The 14,152-nt window shown below is 36.8% G+C and overlaps 2 protein-coding genes across 2 annotated transcripts; both read right to left on the bottom strand.

Moving 5' to 3' along the window:
* Nucleotides 1-510: 510 nt before the first annotated feature.
* Nucleotides 511-5,474, bottom strand: LOC107758671 (PDZ and LIM domain protein 2-like). The gene is made up of 10 exons (XM_016576473.1): nt 4,750-5,474; nt 4,473-4,624; nt 3,584-3,641; nt 3,370-3,425; nt 3,247-3,298; nt 2,610-2,686; nt 1,753-1,889; nt 1,579-1,654; nt 1,201-1,392; nt 511-747 (listed from the first exon to the last, which is right to left on the bottom strand). Exons 1-9 carry the CDS (start codon nt 4,840-4,842, stop codon nt 1,209-1,211), a joined length of 885 nt encoding a protein of 294 aa, XP_016431959.1. The 5' UTR covers nt 4,843-5,474; the 3' UTR covers nt 511-747; nt 1,201-1,208.
* A 245-nt stretch (nt 5,475-5,719) lies between these two features.
* On the bottom strand, nt 5,720-13,450 carry LOC107758670 (glycerol-3-phosphate acyltransferase 4-like). The gene is made up of 12 exons (XM_016576472.1): nt 12,937-13,450; nt 10,693-10,762; nt 10,332-10,614; nt 9,470-9,544; nt 8,810-8,899; nt 7,982-8,075; nt 7,780-7,895; nt 7,614-7,669; nt 7,437-7,522; nt 7,217-7,345; nt 6,605-6,684; nt 5,720-6,494 (listed from the first exon to the last, which is right to left on the bottom strand). The coding sequence occupies exons 1-12, from the start codon at nt 13,102-13,104 to the stop codon at nt 6,386-6,388; spliced, it is 1,356 nt and encodes a 451-aa protein (XP_016431958.1). The 5' UTR covers nt 13,105-13,450; the 3' UTR covers nt 5,720-6,385.
* Nucleotides 13,451-14,152: the final 702 nt, after the last annotated feature.

Here is a 14,152-nt window from a genome sequence, read left to right as displayed (position 1 = left end):
CCCTTACATAATACAATTAGGTCAGACTGCAGGCTACTGAGGTGAATTGCTATTCATGTAATGCCACACTCTTTTTTCGATGTTATAGCATTAACATGAATTCTGATGATGTCATCTCTTTCACAGTGATGCCAGACATTTATTGAAAGCATAAGTTCATCGTTCAGCCACAGCTCAAAGTCACACACTGCAGGCATTCAATTATTGTAATGCAATAGTGAAACAATAGTGAAATAGAATAGAAAATAGTGCCCTCTACAGAGGACTAAGAACATGTGCAATAAAGAAATAATTTAGCTAAATATCTAAATTCTGTCATCATTTACTCATCCTCATGTCTTTCCAACCCTGTATGACTTTCTTCTGCAGAAGATATTTTAAAGAATGTTCGTAACCAAACATTTTCAGCTCCCACTGACTTCCATAGTATGGACAAAAAATACAATGGAAGTCAATGGGGACCAAAACTGCTTAGTAACCAAGATTCTTCAAAATATCTTCATAGGTGTTAAGACAGGAGGTTGAGTAAATGGTGACTCAATTTTCATTTTGGGGTGAACTATCCCTTAATGCATGATTTGTATTGAATACGACTTAAATTTCAATGTGTTCCTCACACAAAGCTATTGTACGGCTTCAGAACATTTCAGGACTGTTTGTGATGTTTACATGGTGCTTCTTTGTCCTTTTTGGAGCTTGATAATCCTGGTCACCATCCACTTTCATTGATTAGAGAGATCATTTCTCCTTTTGTGTTGCATAGAATAAAATAAGACAGAATTTTTAGGTGAATTATATGTTTGCCACTATTACAAACATTTTGGAACAGCATCATTAAAAATTATGGGCATGGTCTATGAAATACTCCTACTGAAAACCAGTATTATTACTATACAAACAAACATTTTTGTTACCAGAAATAAAATGAACATAACCTAAAAATTAAATAAGTAAATATTCCAGCAAGTTGGCAAGTCAAATGTCTCATTTTAATTTAAAGTAAAACTGATATTTAATTTAAAAAAGGCATACTTAAAAAGAAAACAATTACTAAAATGACAAAAACGTATGATACAATTAATAAAACTAATATAAAAATAAAAACTGATTCAAAATATTAATAAGAACTATAACAGCTCAATGATAGTAAAATAAAACAGCTGAAAACATATTAAAACATTAATTTCAAGTGTTCCTCACCAGTGTTTTTAGGGAGAGAGGGGTGAGTGAAGGCCATTGGCTGTCTGGCATCTCTGCTGAGCGTGTTTCCCACAGTACAGCTCCTCATCCACACAGAAATGTCCTCGCTCCATGAGACTAAAGCCACAGTCCCTGCAGGTATAACACTCCACGTGTCTGTAGCGTCTCTCTCTGATCTTCACCACCTGAGTTCTGCAGCAGGACACACAGACAACCGAGCTGAACATGCCTGTGATCTTCATGCATTCCTGACATGAACTGCCCTCAAAAATATTTGAATACTTAAAACACACTTAGACAAAATATCAGAACACTATCACTTTTCTTTCTTGAGACAATACGTAATATATAATATGAGCTTAATCGAAGGGTTCTTACACAATGATGTAACCACATCTCTCACAAGTGCGAAACCTTTGACTCCGCTGGACCGCTCCAGATGGCAGTGATGTTCCTGTACAATTCATGTGTGTTTTTATTACATGAGGCATCCTTATGCTTATTATTCAAGAGGTTTGAATGCAAGAAATGCAGTGAAATGAACACACTCACGTTCTAGTCCCTCCTGTAGTATTCTGAAAGTGTTGGACTGTCTGGGCTGCTGAGGTTGAACTTGCCTTCGCTTGATTCTCATCAGCTCTTCAGGATCAACTGGCCCATAGCTCCATACTGGATAGTTAAAACTCACCCTGAGAAAAGAGCCAAACAGCAATGTGAGTTCAACAGGTATGGGACAAAATGACATGGGCTATGCTTGGAAGAAATTAATCATTTTATTTAACAAAGATGCATTAAACCGATTAACGTTTATAATGTTACAAAACATTCCTATTTCAAATAAATTATGTTCTTTGCAACCTGAAAAAATTTATCAAGATTTCCACAAAAATATTAATATTAAATGTGAATATAAAACTCGCAGAAACAAATAGAGAAAATATTAAATATTAAAGGGGCCATATGATGCGATTTCAAGTTTTCCTTTCTCTTTGGAGTGTTACAAGCTGTGTATAAGTCATTATAATCCGTAATTATGTCCCCACTGGATGCAACAAATGCCTGTTTATAATGGTTTTTAATGTTTTTGTCTCGTCGCTCTGGCCTGACAGGGCATCATCACAGTATGGTAGGGGCGTAACATTGTCACACGCTTGAGGTATTCAGCCAATCACAACGCACTGGATAGCTGGCCAATCAGAGCGCACCTCGCTTTTCAGACCGATGAGCTTTGTAAAAATCGACGCGTTTCAGAAAGGCGGGGCATAGAGGAGAAACAATAATGTACAGTATGTGGAAAATAATAGTATGTGAACACACTATATATATGCATATTTTTAAAATTGTATGCATACAATGTGAAGTATGCAATAAGTAGTAGATTAGTATTCCAAACATAATATTGGTATTACTTTTTCTTGGTAGTCTGCGATTCATATGACACTGTTTGGATATAATCAGATGCAGAGTTATGTCCTGCGGTGGACTCCTGCAACCAATAAACAGGGTTAAAAAATGATTTCATGGAAATAAAAATAAACATTAACTGAAATAAAATAACTTTTTTAGCTAGTTTCCAAGGCAACATTTCTCACTAAATAAGCTCAAACTAAAAAGTAACACTTTAAAAATATATTCAAATGAAATGAAAATGAAACGAGAAAATGGAAAAAATTATATCTCATTAAAAAAACTTTAATATATAGTCGATACTTAAAACTATAATAAAAACTATAATATATAGTTGATACTTAAAACTATAATAAAAACTATAATATATAGTTGATACTTAAAACTATAATAAAAACTATAATATATAGTTGATACATTGATACTTAAATAACACTGCCAATAAAACCAGGGATAAAATATTATTTCTTCAGATTAGGCTTGTTTTTGTTTTTTTTACTGGACCACAAGATGGCAGCAGAGACTTCAAAAGACTTGAACATTAGGTTTTGTCCATTTTATGCTATTAAACCAAATGTACAAACCTGAATTCAAGCCAAACATTACTAAAATGTACAATTAGTACTCGCATGCTCCCACCTTATCGTGTTGCTTCAGCTGCTCTGGACCATAGTTTCTCTCCTGTGGGGCTCTGAACACATGAACAATGAGAAACACGTGATGTTGTTTGAAGACATCTCAGTATGGTTCTGGTGCACTGACCTCTTGGACTGGCCCTGTCCTGACTCATGGGTTTGTTTTGGCCGGACTGAGGGCTCCTGGGTTGAAGGAGAACAGCAGGAAGTTTCAATACACAAAACAGGATCGTTCTCACTAGTTTGATCCAAACAAGCTGAATGGGCCTTCCCTGTAGCAACATTTAACATTAACGTTATGTTCACAAAGAGCTGGTCAGTTAACTGTGTGAATAACTAACCGAATGAACAGGAAGTCTTGGATCACCGCAGCACTGTATGACGTCTGTTTTTGCAGGTCTGTAAGATAATAAGAAACTAGGTTATTCTGGGTTTCAGTGAAAAAGCATCACACAACAGTGTTGGAAAACATTAACTCAAAAAACTAAAATATTGTATTATATACATATTTTAATATAAATATTCATAGAATGTTCGTTCAAAGTTATCTGGTCTTCACAAACACATTATTTATTGCTATTTAATGCTTTTTCTTGACATATTTTAGTTGGAAATTTGTTTAATTAAAAAAATGTTACTACTTGTTTCAGAATGTTCACAGAACATTCAAAATGAAATGTTCCCATAATGATTTTGCATAACCAAGAAAAACATTTAAAAATACATTAACAAACTGGGTGTTTTGAACATTCATAGAAATATTTTTTTATAAGAGGAACATTAGCAAAAGGTTCATAGAATATATTTCTGTCTGCTGGGTTTACAGTGTTTTTTGAAATTAGCATTTTTTTTTTATTTAATTGAAATTCTCTTTATTCTCAATGCTGATTGTAATTTTGAATGATTCATTTTTAAATGAATGCAAAAATTTAATTTTTAAATTCAAATGTTTTTTTTTTATATGAAATAATACATTAAAAATATTTTTTCCTGCATTACAGTTAGGTGAGTAATTTTAGATTATTGTAATTTGAGTTTTGACTTGTGAAAATAATGCATTAAAAAACAAGCCCCCTGCATGGTACCTAAAATACACTTTGTCTTTTTTTAGTGTAATTTAGGGTTGAAATATGCCTTAACATGGTAAACCTGTAAAGAATGTAGCATTTAGTTATGAAACTGAATGTAATTCTGCCAAAGCAAAGTCATTTTTTTATTTTATTTTACCACCTTTCAATTAGAAGCCACAGCTGATGTTCAGATGTCTTAATTTTGTTCTGAGCCTCCATATTCAACATGGCTCCAGTATCCTGACCATTAATCTCCAGTATGACGTCCCCCACCTGCATCCCAGCATCACCTGCCCGGCTATCTTCACAAACCTGACAAAACACTCTATGGTAAGTCCTCACAGCTCCTTAACACACCAGAAATCAAAGGCATCTTATGCTGAACACATTCCATATTTTGTTCATAAGAAAATGTGGGCCAGATATCTTTAACTCACCTTTGAGACAGTCAGGCTTCTCCTGAAGTCTCTTCCTCCACAGATACGAAACCCCCATGGTGGTGGACCTGTCAAACTCAGTCGAAATGTCATCTGTCTGCCACGAGCTTTCAATTTAAATGCCCTTTCAGAACAACAAAATTGGTTTGTGTTTACCCTGGCCTGTGCCAGTAAGACTAAAGGGGTCAGCCGTGTTTATGGTGTATTTTTAAAGTTCTTCTGTAGCTTAGAGATATGGAGGAGGCTCTGTGTGGAGTCAGCACCACCCTGAAACATCTGCACATGATGTTCTCAGCTGATTGCACCTTCTGGTAAATAGGATCAAGCCGCAAAGACAGGTTTAAAAAGTAGTACGAAAATAAAATGTTTTGTAAACCGTTTTGACGTGCTAATTAAGGTGGGGAGGTCGTAAAATACTTTAAAATTAAGTTACAACATTGTATTTTAACTTCAGTAACTACACAAATTCATAAGTCAGTAAAGTGAGCTAAACGTACGCTTGGGAGTACGTAACGCGTTCGACTGGTAAACATAAGAGGTTCGCTGTATCGGAGAGTACATTGATAAAATGTTAGGCTAATTATCGTCAATATTTATCACGATATTATATTGAGCCGTTCACATAGAAAGCGTTTCCCATCTCCTGTTTTTAAGTAAACATGCGTTAGACGCAAGTGTTCGACCAATATGTTTCGCATCTGTTGCAACGTTTCGCGTTTGACACGGTCTCGCGACAGTTAAAAGTGATACAACTTTTAAAAAATGCGGCTATTTTTATTACATAGCAATTTTTCTTTTTCCACAACGGAGTAAAAAAAAATACGTTAATTGCAATTTAACTCACAATTCTGACTTTTTTCCTCAAAATTGCGATTTTCTCTCACAATTATCACAAAAAAAGGCAGAATTGCGAGATAATAACCCGCAATTCTGACAAAATAATAAAATAAATACAAACATAAATCTGAACTGGGAGAAAAAAGTATGATCTTTTTACTAGCTTGATAGATTGAATGTACGAATTAAAAGTAGAAATTAACTCAATGTTTTAAAAAAAAACATTTTATAAAAAAAAAAAGAACAAACAGCACACTAGAGAGGCTGCCATGAGGAGATGAACGCTGAGCAGCTAGACACGTAACAGATATTGTTCTTCATGGTTCTACAAACACTAAAGTTCTATGCACACCATCCTTTCAACTTTTCCTCTGATTTTTTTTTTTACAAGCTTAAATAAATCACTTCAAAGTCTTCCACTCATTCTTCTCCTGGGACATCATGCATTATAAGTAACAGTACAAATATTCAAAACTGTAACAGACTGTGAAGGAAAAAAAATTCACTCAAGTATGCCATGTGTAACTCTCACTCCAAACTGAAATCATAGTCAGCCCAAGAATTGAATGCCACAGACACTTTCGTGCAATGATGCAAAAGCTCCTGAGGCGCAGCAGTGAGCCGAGGGTCTGGCAACGCAGTATTTCCCACCATGACTTCATCAGTTCAGTTCTACAGTTCAGTCTGAGCAGGTTCAGGAAGGGGCCAGTTTAGGGCCGCACTGCATCCGCTGAGGGTCCAGGCTCTCGCTGTGAGCACCGAGCAGCATGTGTAAAGTCAAGCAGACAGCTGCTTCCCTTCAAGAGCGACTGCGGTCTTCGCTGCTGCCCACTAAAACCTTGCTGTAAAGTTTCTGCTGCTCCTCCTTGAAAACTTCTTTAACTTTCCCTCGTTTTAAACCACCATCCCTGTGAACACGCAAAACACAAAGGCTTTGAGCTTCATTTAATTTCAAAATGTCAGTGCACATCCTATTTAGTGACTTGTGTGTTTGGCACTCTTTAATATGGGAACTCACCATAACAAGTCAGCCAGTCCTCCCTTTCTAGCGATGGCCGCTTTGACCCTATTGGCAAACTGCACAGCGTCCTCCCCTTCCTGTAAAAATATGAATTTAAAACTCACCTACACATAGTGAATGATTGACCAACAAGCTCAAAAATAGTCTCAGAGTTCTGAAAAGATATACAAACCACTGTTCACAAGGCTGATTTATTTGATCAAAGCTACAATAAAAACAGTAAAATTGTGAAATATTATTACAATCCAAAATAACCGTTTTGTTTTTTAGTATATTTTAAAATATTATTTATTCCTGTCATCAAAGCTGAATTTTCAGCATCATTACTCCAGTCTTCAGTGTCTAATGCTCTCACAAATCTGCTGTTTAATATTTTTGTGAATGTATTTTTTCATGTTTCTTCGATTAATAGAATGTTCAAAAGAACAGCTATTATTTGAAATAGAAATCTTTATGTTATAAATGTCTTTACTGCCACTTTTGATCAATCAATGCATCCTTGCTCAATAAAAGTATACATTTCTTAAAAAAATCTTACTGACCCCAAACTTTTGAACAGCGGTGTGTATATAGTGATGCATATGTCTCTTTCGAAGCTTCACCACTCACCATGCGGCTCATTGGTGGAAGGTACCAGACGCTACACACAATGGCCCAACTGCTCATCATGTGCAGCAGGTAGTTCACCATCCCAAACGTGCTGCTGTTCCAGAACGCATCACCAAAACGAGGGTCATACTGCCAAAATAACAGCAATAGGACTTTAAAACACTTTATAAACAACAAAGCCAGCACATAACAGAAAAAGGAGGCTGTTCTAACTTCTAACCTTTATAGCCACAGGGTAAACAGTGCAGCCGATCTCAAAGCTTCCCTTCTTGAACATCATGACTGAAGTGTTGTTAATACAAGTTCCTTTAGAAATGTCAAAACGGTGTATTTATTCCACATATATTCATATACTTCAGTACGAAATGGTAATATAAGCAGGAGTTTTAACACTCACCTTCTGGGAATATGAGGATTGGCAGTTTGCTTGTGTCTGCAACGTGGTCACTTAATCTAAAAAATTAAATCAGTTTGATTGGGACAAACAGCAATGTTAAAATCATAACTGCAAGTTAATCTTGGAGGAGTTGAATACTGTATATGCGAGGGAAATGCAATGTTACCGTTTGGCCACTAGGTGTCGGTCCTTCACTTCAGACCTCTCAAACCAGATGTGAGGACAGGCCTTCACCATCGCCCTCTGAATGACCCCCATCAGACCACCATGGACCTGACCCACCTGATTCACACAGAGAGACAGAGTTAATGCATAATGCATTCAATATCAACACTGAACCTAAATCATCAACACAAACATCACACTACCATAGCGTAGCATCCGTCACTGGCCAGAATGATGACGTCGATAGGTGAGGTATGATTGGCCACACAGATTCCTCCGTTTTTGGGTTTATTCTCACTTTAAGGGAAAAAAAAGTTAAGTGGATACCAAGAAAAATGAAAAGTAAAACCAGGCATAGAGATCTTTAATTGTGTTTAAAGGGGTCATATGATGCGATTTCAATTTTTCCTTTCTCTTTGGAGTGTTACAAGCTCTTGGTGCATAAAGAAGATCTGTAAAGTTGCAAAGACTAAAGTCTCAAATCCAAAGAGATATTCTTTATAAAAGTTAAGAGTCAACCACGCCCTCCTAAAACGGCTCGTTCTAACACGCCCCCACATGTCTACGTCACGATGTGGGAAGATTTGCATAACGCCGCCTAAATGTTCACGCAAAGAAAGAAGGCGTAACTTTTATTCTGGCTGTAGTATTGTTGCTGCCGCCATGTCGTAAAGACGCTGTGTGCTTCGTTGTGAAAGCGAAACTACTTTGCTTGGTCTTCCAAAAGAGGACGATATCCGCTTCGTCATGCCTGGAGCTGATCTGTGCTGGTCGCTGAGGAAATACATCAACTTCGCGCTGTGGATCGCCGGATCGGCTTTCACCGTGGACGAAGCAGAGTCCAGCCCGGGGTCGTCACATGTGGTTGCCGCAAACCGCTCACTCAAGCCATGGAAAATAATGTGTTTTTTGAACCTTAAACCGCAAAAACACATTTCATTACACCATATACACAAAATAAATGTTCTTTTTTTAGCAACATCATATGACCCCTTTAATATTGGCATATGGTAGTGTTTATGTGTCAGTACCTGTCATGGTAGGTGATGATGGCCGTGAGGGATCTTACACAGATCCGGTAACACATCAGATGAACCTTGTCACTGAGATAATTCTTCATTCTGCCCATTAGAGAAATCAGTGTTCATATACACATTTACATTTATTTCTGTAATGTAAAGCTGAATTTTCAGCATAATTACTCAATAATATATATTATATAATCACATAATCATCATTACTCAATCTAAAATCATTATAATATGCTGATTTGCTGCTCAATTTTTTTTCTTATTATCAATATTGCTTATTATCAATGTTGAAAACACCTTGCGTTGTAATATTTTTGGGGATACGTTTTTCTTTCAGAATTATTTGATGAATAAAATGTTCACGAGTACAGCATTTATTTGAAATAGAAATCACTATTAAAGTCTTTCCTGTCACTTTCTGATCAATTTAATTTATCATTGCTGAAGAAAGGGATCCTATTTTAATCTTACTGACTGCAAACGTTTGAATGGTAGTTTACATCAATGTTTACACTGTTTTCTCTTAAAGCACAACTGAGCCAAACTTGTGCATCACAGGACAGACAGTCATAGATAGACAAAGTCAATCAATTACCAAGCATTTAAATCACAACATAACAGCTTCAGGTATTAAACCTTCAGAAGTCGACCAAGACATACCTTCCATTTGGAAACAGGCCAACGATTGACGTCAGAACTACGAGAAGACCGACACCGGTGAAAGCAAGCGTGACCCTGTTAAGAGCAACACAGCAAATTTTAAAAGCAAAATCTAATAATGACACTGCTTAGCATAATCATAGCACAAACATTATGTCTGCATTAGAGTACACATCCTGGGCTAGGGAAGACTGCGAACAGCCTCAGGTGACTTGAATATTTCTTCAGCACAGTTCTTCTGAATAAAAATATAAGGTGTCCATTTAACTTTCAGCACTTAGCATTTGGCACCTGAAAGCCTTAAAGCTGCTGATGGTTTAAAATTGCTGAAAGTTTAAAACCGCTGACCGTTCGTTCATCGACTGATCAGTTTTTAATATAATTTGAATTTTGATAATATTTAAGTACAAAATTCGAATTTCGTTTTTCAGCCATTTTAACAGCCCTACTGGGCATCATAGACTAAACGACTGAGAATCACCCACTTACAGACCTAATGTGGGAATCACACACTAAAATGTTTGATATCCTCTAACCGGATGAAAACAAAGTCGTAAGCTTAAAAGAAAATAAATTAAAAGTTTATTTCACAGAAAGTTGCGTGGTATATATATGGCTCTGACCTTCAGCAACTAACATCGACTCGTCCAGACTGCAAATCAGGGGAAAATTGTGTGCAAAAGTTGCGTAATGTAATCCAGTCTTAAAGCTGATCTTTCTGCTAGCATGTCTTTAAGAATGCACAGGAATATGAGAGCCAGTTCAACTCCTTTAAAGTGGTTACCAATTTAAAAACCACTACTATCACTAACAATATCCATCCACAAAGCATTCATGCAGCACCCATAGACCTTCCTCTCACCTGAGTGGCAGGAGAAAGCCATATCGGATGAGCACTCCCACTCCCCAGAGTGCCGTGAGCCTGGTGCTGATGTGGTGGAAGTTGTAGTTGCTTCGAGTCAGCAGGTTCCAGGACTCCAGCTCCTCCGCCGTGAAGCGCTTGGTCACTTCGTCATCGACGATGCTCTCCACTCCTCGCCGGCAGAAATAGAAGATGTCAGACATGTCAAACTCAGGCTCTGCACCGCCACGCCTCATTTCATGGATCTCCTGTTCGAGGGACACTGGCTCTTTAGCAATAATCCCTGAGGGGGGAAAAAAAGCAGGGTTATGATGATGTTGAAGATATGATGTCGGTGGCAATGATCTTTTTAGTGTTTCACCATTGCTGTTGGGTTTGTAGAGGTGCTGATTCTTCTCCTTAGCTCCTCGCTCCATTCTTAAGGTCGCCCACTGAAAACAGAATGAGAATTAGACACACAAATTAAGCAAATCACAAACTGTAATAGTTCAGCACAGTGGTGTGTCCACAGTAGTTTCGTGTTAAAAGCAGCAATAATATATTTCAAACTGTGATACTTGACCAATTTAAAGGTGCAAAGTTTTTTACTGAACCATTGCATCATGGTGATGGATGATGCATTTCATTAGGGAATTAAATTACATGAGTCATAATATCGTAATAATTGAAACACTTAATTGTCCTTTTGTTACACCATGTTACAATTATTTTGTATCCCCAAAGGCAGGCTGGACTGAGACCCCACGAGACCTCAAACAGCTGTCATGAGAATGAGGAAACAAACAACATTCAAGCGGTAAACAGCCTTTGGGGAGTCAATTCCACAGAATCACAGCCAGCCGCCCAAAACACCACTGGGGAGGAGAAGGCAACGGCTGATCCGTGTGTCCTTGCTGGGTCCTGGAGTTCAGCCAGAGCGCCTGAAAACCACAACCACTGACAGTTCAGCATACTTTTGAACCAGTTCTTTTCAATGATTTGGTCAAAACAAAATGTCAATGTTAACATTGTATTAAATGCCAGATATAGTTTACTGTGTAACCAAAAACCCAATAATATCCAGAAATATTTTTGAATGTTTTCTGAACTGATTCTTTTAAATCAAGTACTACAAGACACTGCATTTTGATTAAATACTGAGCATAACTTTTTAATGAGAGTTTCAAATAAGTTTTAAAGATTGTTAGTGACCACTGAAAAGAACAGAATCACCAAAAAGAAGAGGTTTACGCTTGTAAACGCAAAAGTATGACTTTAAATTTGCTCAAAATGAATTTAAGATGTTTTAAGACATTAATTTAAAGATTCACAGGAACACTGTAAATATTTTCCTTATTTTGCTTTGTTTATCTATACCTGCACATGTATGTACACGTGTACACAACATTTGATGTTGCTGTTGCTGCATCTGAATTTTCCCTTAGGGATCATTAAAGTGGATGAGCCAAGCAAGGACAGCAGCTGAGCACCGAGTGTGGAAAGATGTCCATGCGCTCTATCAAAGTAAACAGTGACTCTCGCGGGCGCTGATGATGCTCTGACTCAGGGAGAAGCAGAAGCGAAGGCCGGGATAGGGAAAGAGTGAACAGTCAAGACTAAATCTCTTGTCTGAGAATCTCTTGTCTGAGAGATGTCTAAGTGCTTGTCAGACTAAATCTCGCTCCCCTGTTCAGGGTCACAGGACAGCAGAGTACAGGGAAGTTAGTCACTGGAAAACAGCCATCTGGAGTTTCTTAGGGAGTCTGGAGAGGGTCGGACAGAGTGACTACATCAGTCCAGATGGATGAGAGGAGAGTGGCACCATAGGAAATCATCAGAATCTATTTTAGGTCACACACAGAGCTCTTACCGACATGCATTAAGTAAACAAATGATTGCAACAATTAGGAACATTTAGGCACCTCAGGATTTTAATTTTCATTTAGAAAAACCATGCGATTACAAAATTATTCTTGATGCATCTCAATCACAAAGTAAGGATGCAAATCTTTAGCATTAAGTCATGCATTAGACCTAGTGATTTGTGTCACGCTACACAAAGTATGTGAAATCTGTGATACTTGCTGTCAGTTCCAAAAAGAGAATCCTCGAGCATCAAGAATAGGCCACTGTTTCGCCATTTCTGGGTGGAAACATGCAATATGACAATTTCTGAAACAGCACTGGCAAAAAACAGCATTGCCAAAATGTGCAATATTCCAATAAAATTTAGAATGGTTTAAATTAATTCCTAAATGAACAGAAAATCATCTAAAAAAAAAAGCATCTCTGTATCATTTTTCTCAGCTCGTGTTCAGGGATCGGTCACATATTTAAAATGTTTATGAAAGTGTCCTGTGCTTATAACAAGCACTGTATTTTTTTAAAATGAAAAATAACGTAAAAATCAGTAATATTGTGAAAAGATTTTTACAATTTAAAACAACCATTTTTTAAATTTATATATTTATATATGCAATTTATTCCTATGATGACAATGCTGAATTTTCAGCATCATTACTCCAGTCTTCAGTGTAACATGATCCCTTAGAAATCATTCTGATATTCTTGTTGAGTAATGTAATTACTGTAAAATGACAGACATACTCAACATCAACTCACTCACCTCAAAAAGCTTGATGAGGGACTTCATATACAGTCTGCGGATCCCAAAGGACACACCGAAGATTGCAGGTACGATGATGAACACCAGAAGAAGGGTGAACCACACCGTGAAGGAGATGCCCAAGAGCATACAGATCAGGCTGTCGAAGGGGAAGAGGTAGGACTCCATCTTGACAAAAACGTGGAGACCGGACTATTTAAATGTGACGAAATTACCTAAACACAAACTGATGGACTCCTCTAAAGTGCCTCAATTTCTGAAGCCTATGCTGAAACACGGCCTTCATAGGCATAGAGGGAAAACTTATCATTTATGCCTGGAACAATGGACAAATATCCATTAAATTAATGCAATAGACATATCAGCGGGACAAATCAAGGTTAAAAAACCCTGAATATCCAATCCTTCCTGCTTTTACTGTCTCTTGGGAAGAATATTGTGCTTCAATGACCTGTGAAACGGTCTCAGATCAGTCCACTGCCATTTCTGTCATATCTAGAAAAACAGGAAACAAAAACACAGAAATGATTTGCTCATAATAAATTGCTTTTATAAAATACTCTGGCATTATGTACGAAATAAAATGATACGTGCCTTTTCCACCTTTTAGAGTAATTATTTAAAGCAGAATTATATTCTAAAGAACGAAATGTGTTGATAGGCACTATTAAATGGACTGTATTGGACAATTCAAAAGTTTGCTGCTCAATAAATATTTTTTATTATTATCAATGTTGAAAACAGTTGTGATGTTAAATATTTTTGTATAACCCATGAGACAATTTTTCAGGATTCTTTTACTAATAGAGAGTTCAACAGAACAATCTATCTGAAATATAACTCTTTCATAACATTATAAATGTATTTACTGTGATTGATTAATTCAATGCATGTTTACTGAGTAAATGTATCAATTTCTTTTAAAATAAAAGAAATTGTACTGACTCCAAACTATTAAATAGTAGTGTACCTGACCTATCAATGTGGGGTAGACTAACATTTAGTGACCTTTTATGTTTATAGGCCTCCATTTTCACATAAATTCAAGTAAAGAGAATTTTCTCTTATGAAAAGAACTTTCATATCATGTGCTTAATAAAACAGACTAACATGCACTGGAGGACACACGTTTCTAAAACTGGCACTTGTGGCATTCACATTCTCACCCATAAATTCACACCTTTACAAACCACTCTGAAATGACCCAGACTGCTAG

Source organism: Sinocyclocheilus rhinocerous, unplaced genomic scaffold (assembly GCF_001515625.1).
Source record: "Sinocyclocheilus rhinocerous isolate Xijiao unplaced genomic scaffold, SAMN03320098_v1.1 scaffold623, whole genome shotgun sequence".
Taxonomy (NCBI): Eukaryota; Metazoa; Chordata; class Actinopteri; order Cypriniformes; family Cyprinidae; genus Sinocyclocheilus; species Sinocyclocheilus rhinocerous.
The sequence above is the reverse complement of the archived record's forward strand: the minus strand, read 5'-3'. Positions and strand labels throughout refer to the sequence as shown.

Excerpts from the sequence above, each read along its gene's own strand:
- LOC107758671 (XM_016576473.1), bottom strand. The coding sequence starts at position 4,842 with ATGACATTTCGACTGAGTTTGACAGGTCCACCACCATGGGGGTTTCGT. Across the intron at positions 3,642-4,472 it reads CTGTGGCTTCTAATTGAAAG|ACCTGCAAAAACAGACGTCA; the intron begins GTGGTAAAATAA and ends ATTATCTTACAG. Across the intron at positions 3,426-3,583 it reads CAAGACTTCCTGTTCATTCG|GAGCCCTCAGTCCGGCCAAA; the intron begins GTTAGTTATTCA and ends CCTTCAACCCAG.
- LOC107758670 (XM_016576472.1), bottom strand. The coding sequence starts at position 13,104 with ATGGAGTCCTACCTCTTCCCCTTCGACAGCCTGATCTGTATGCTCTTG. Across the intron at positions 9,545-10,331 it reads GGCTTTCTCCTGCCACTCAG|GGTCACGCTTGCTTTCACCG; the intron begins GTGAGAGGAAGG and ends TGCTCTTAACAG. Across the intron at positions 7,670-7,779 it reads CGACACCTAGTGGCCAAACG|ATTAAGTGACCACGTTGCAG; the intron begins GTAACATTGCAT and ends TTAATTTTTTAG.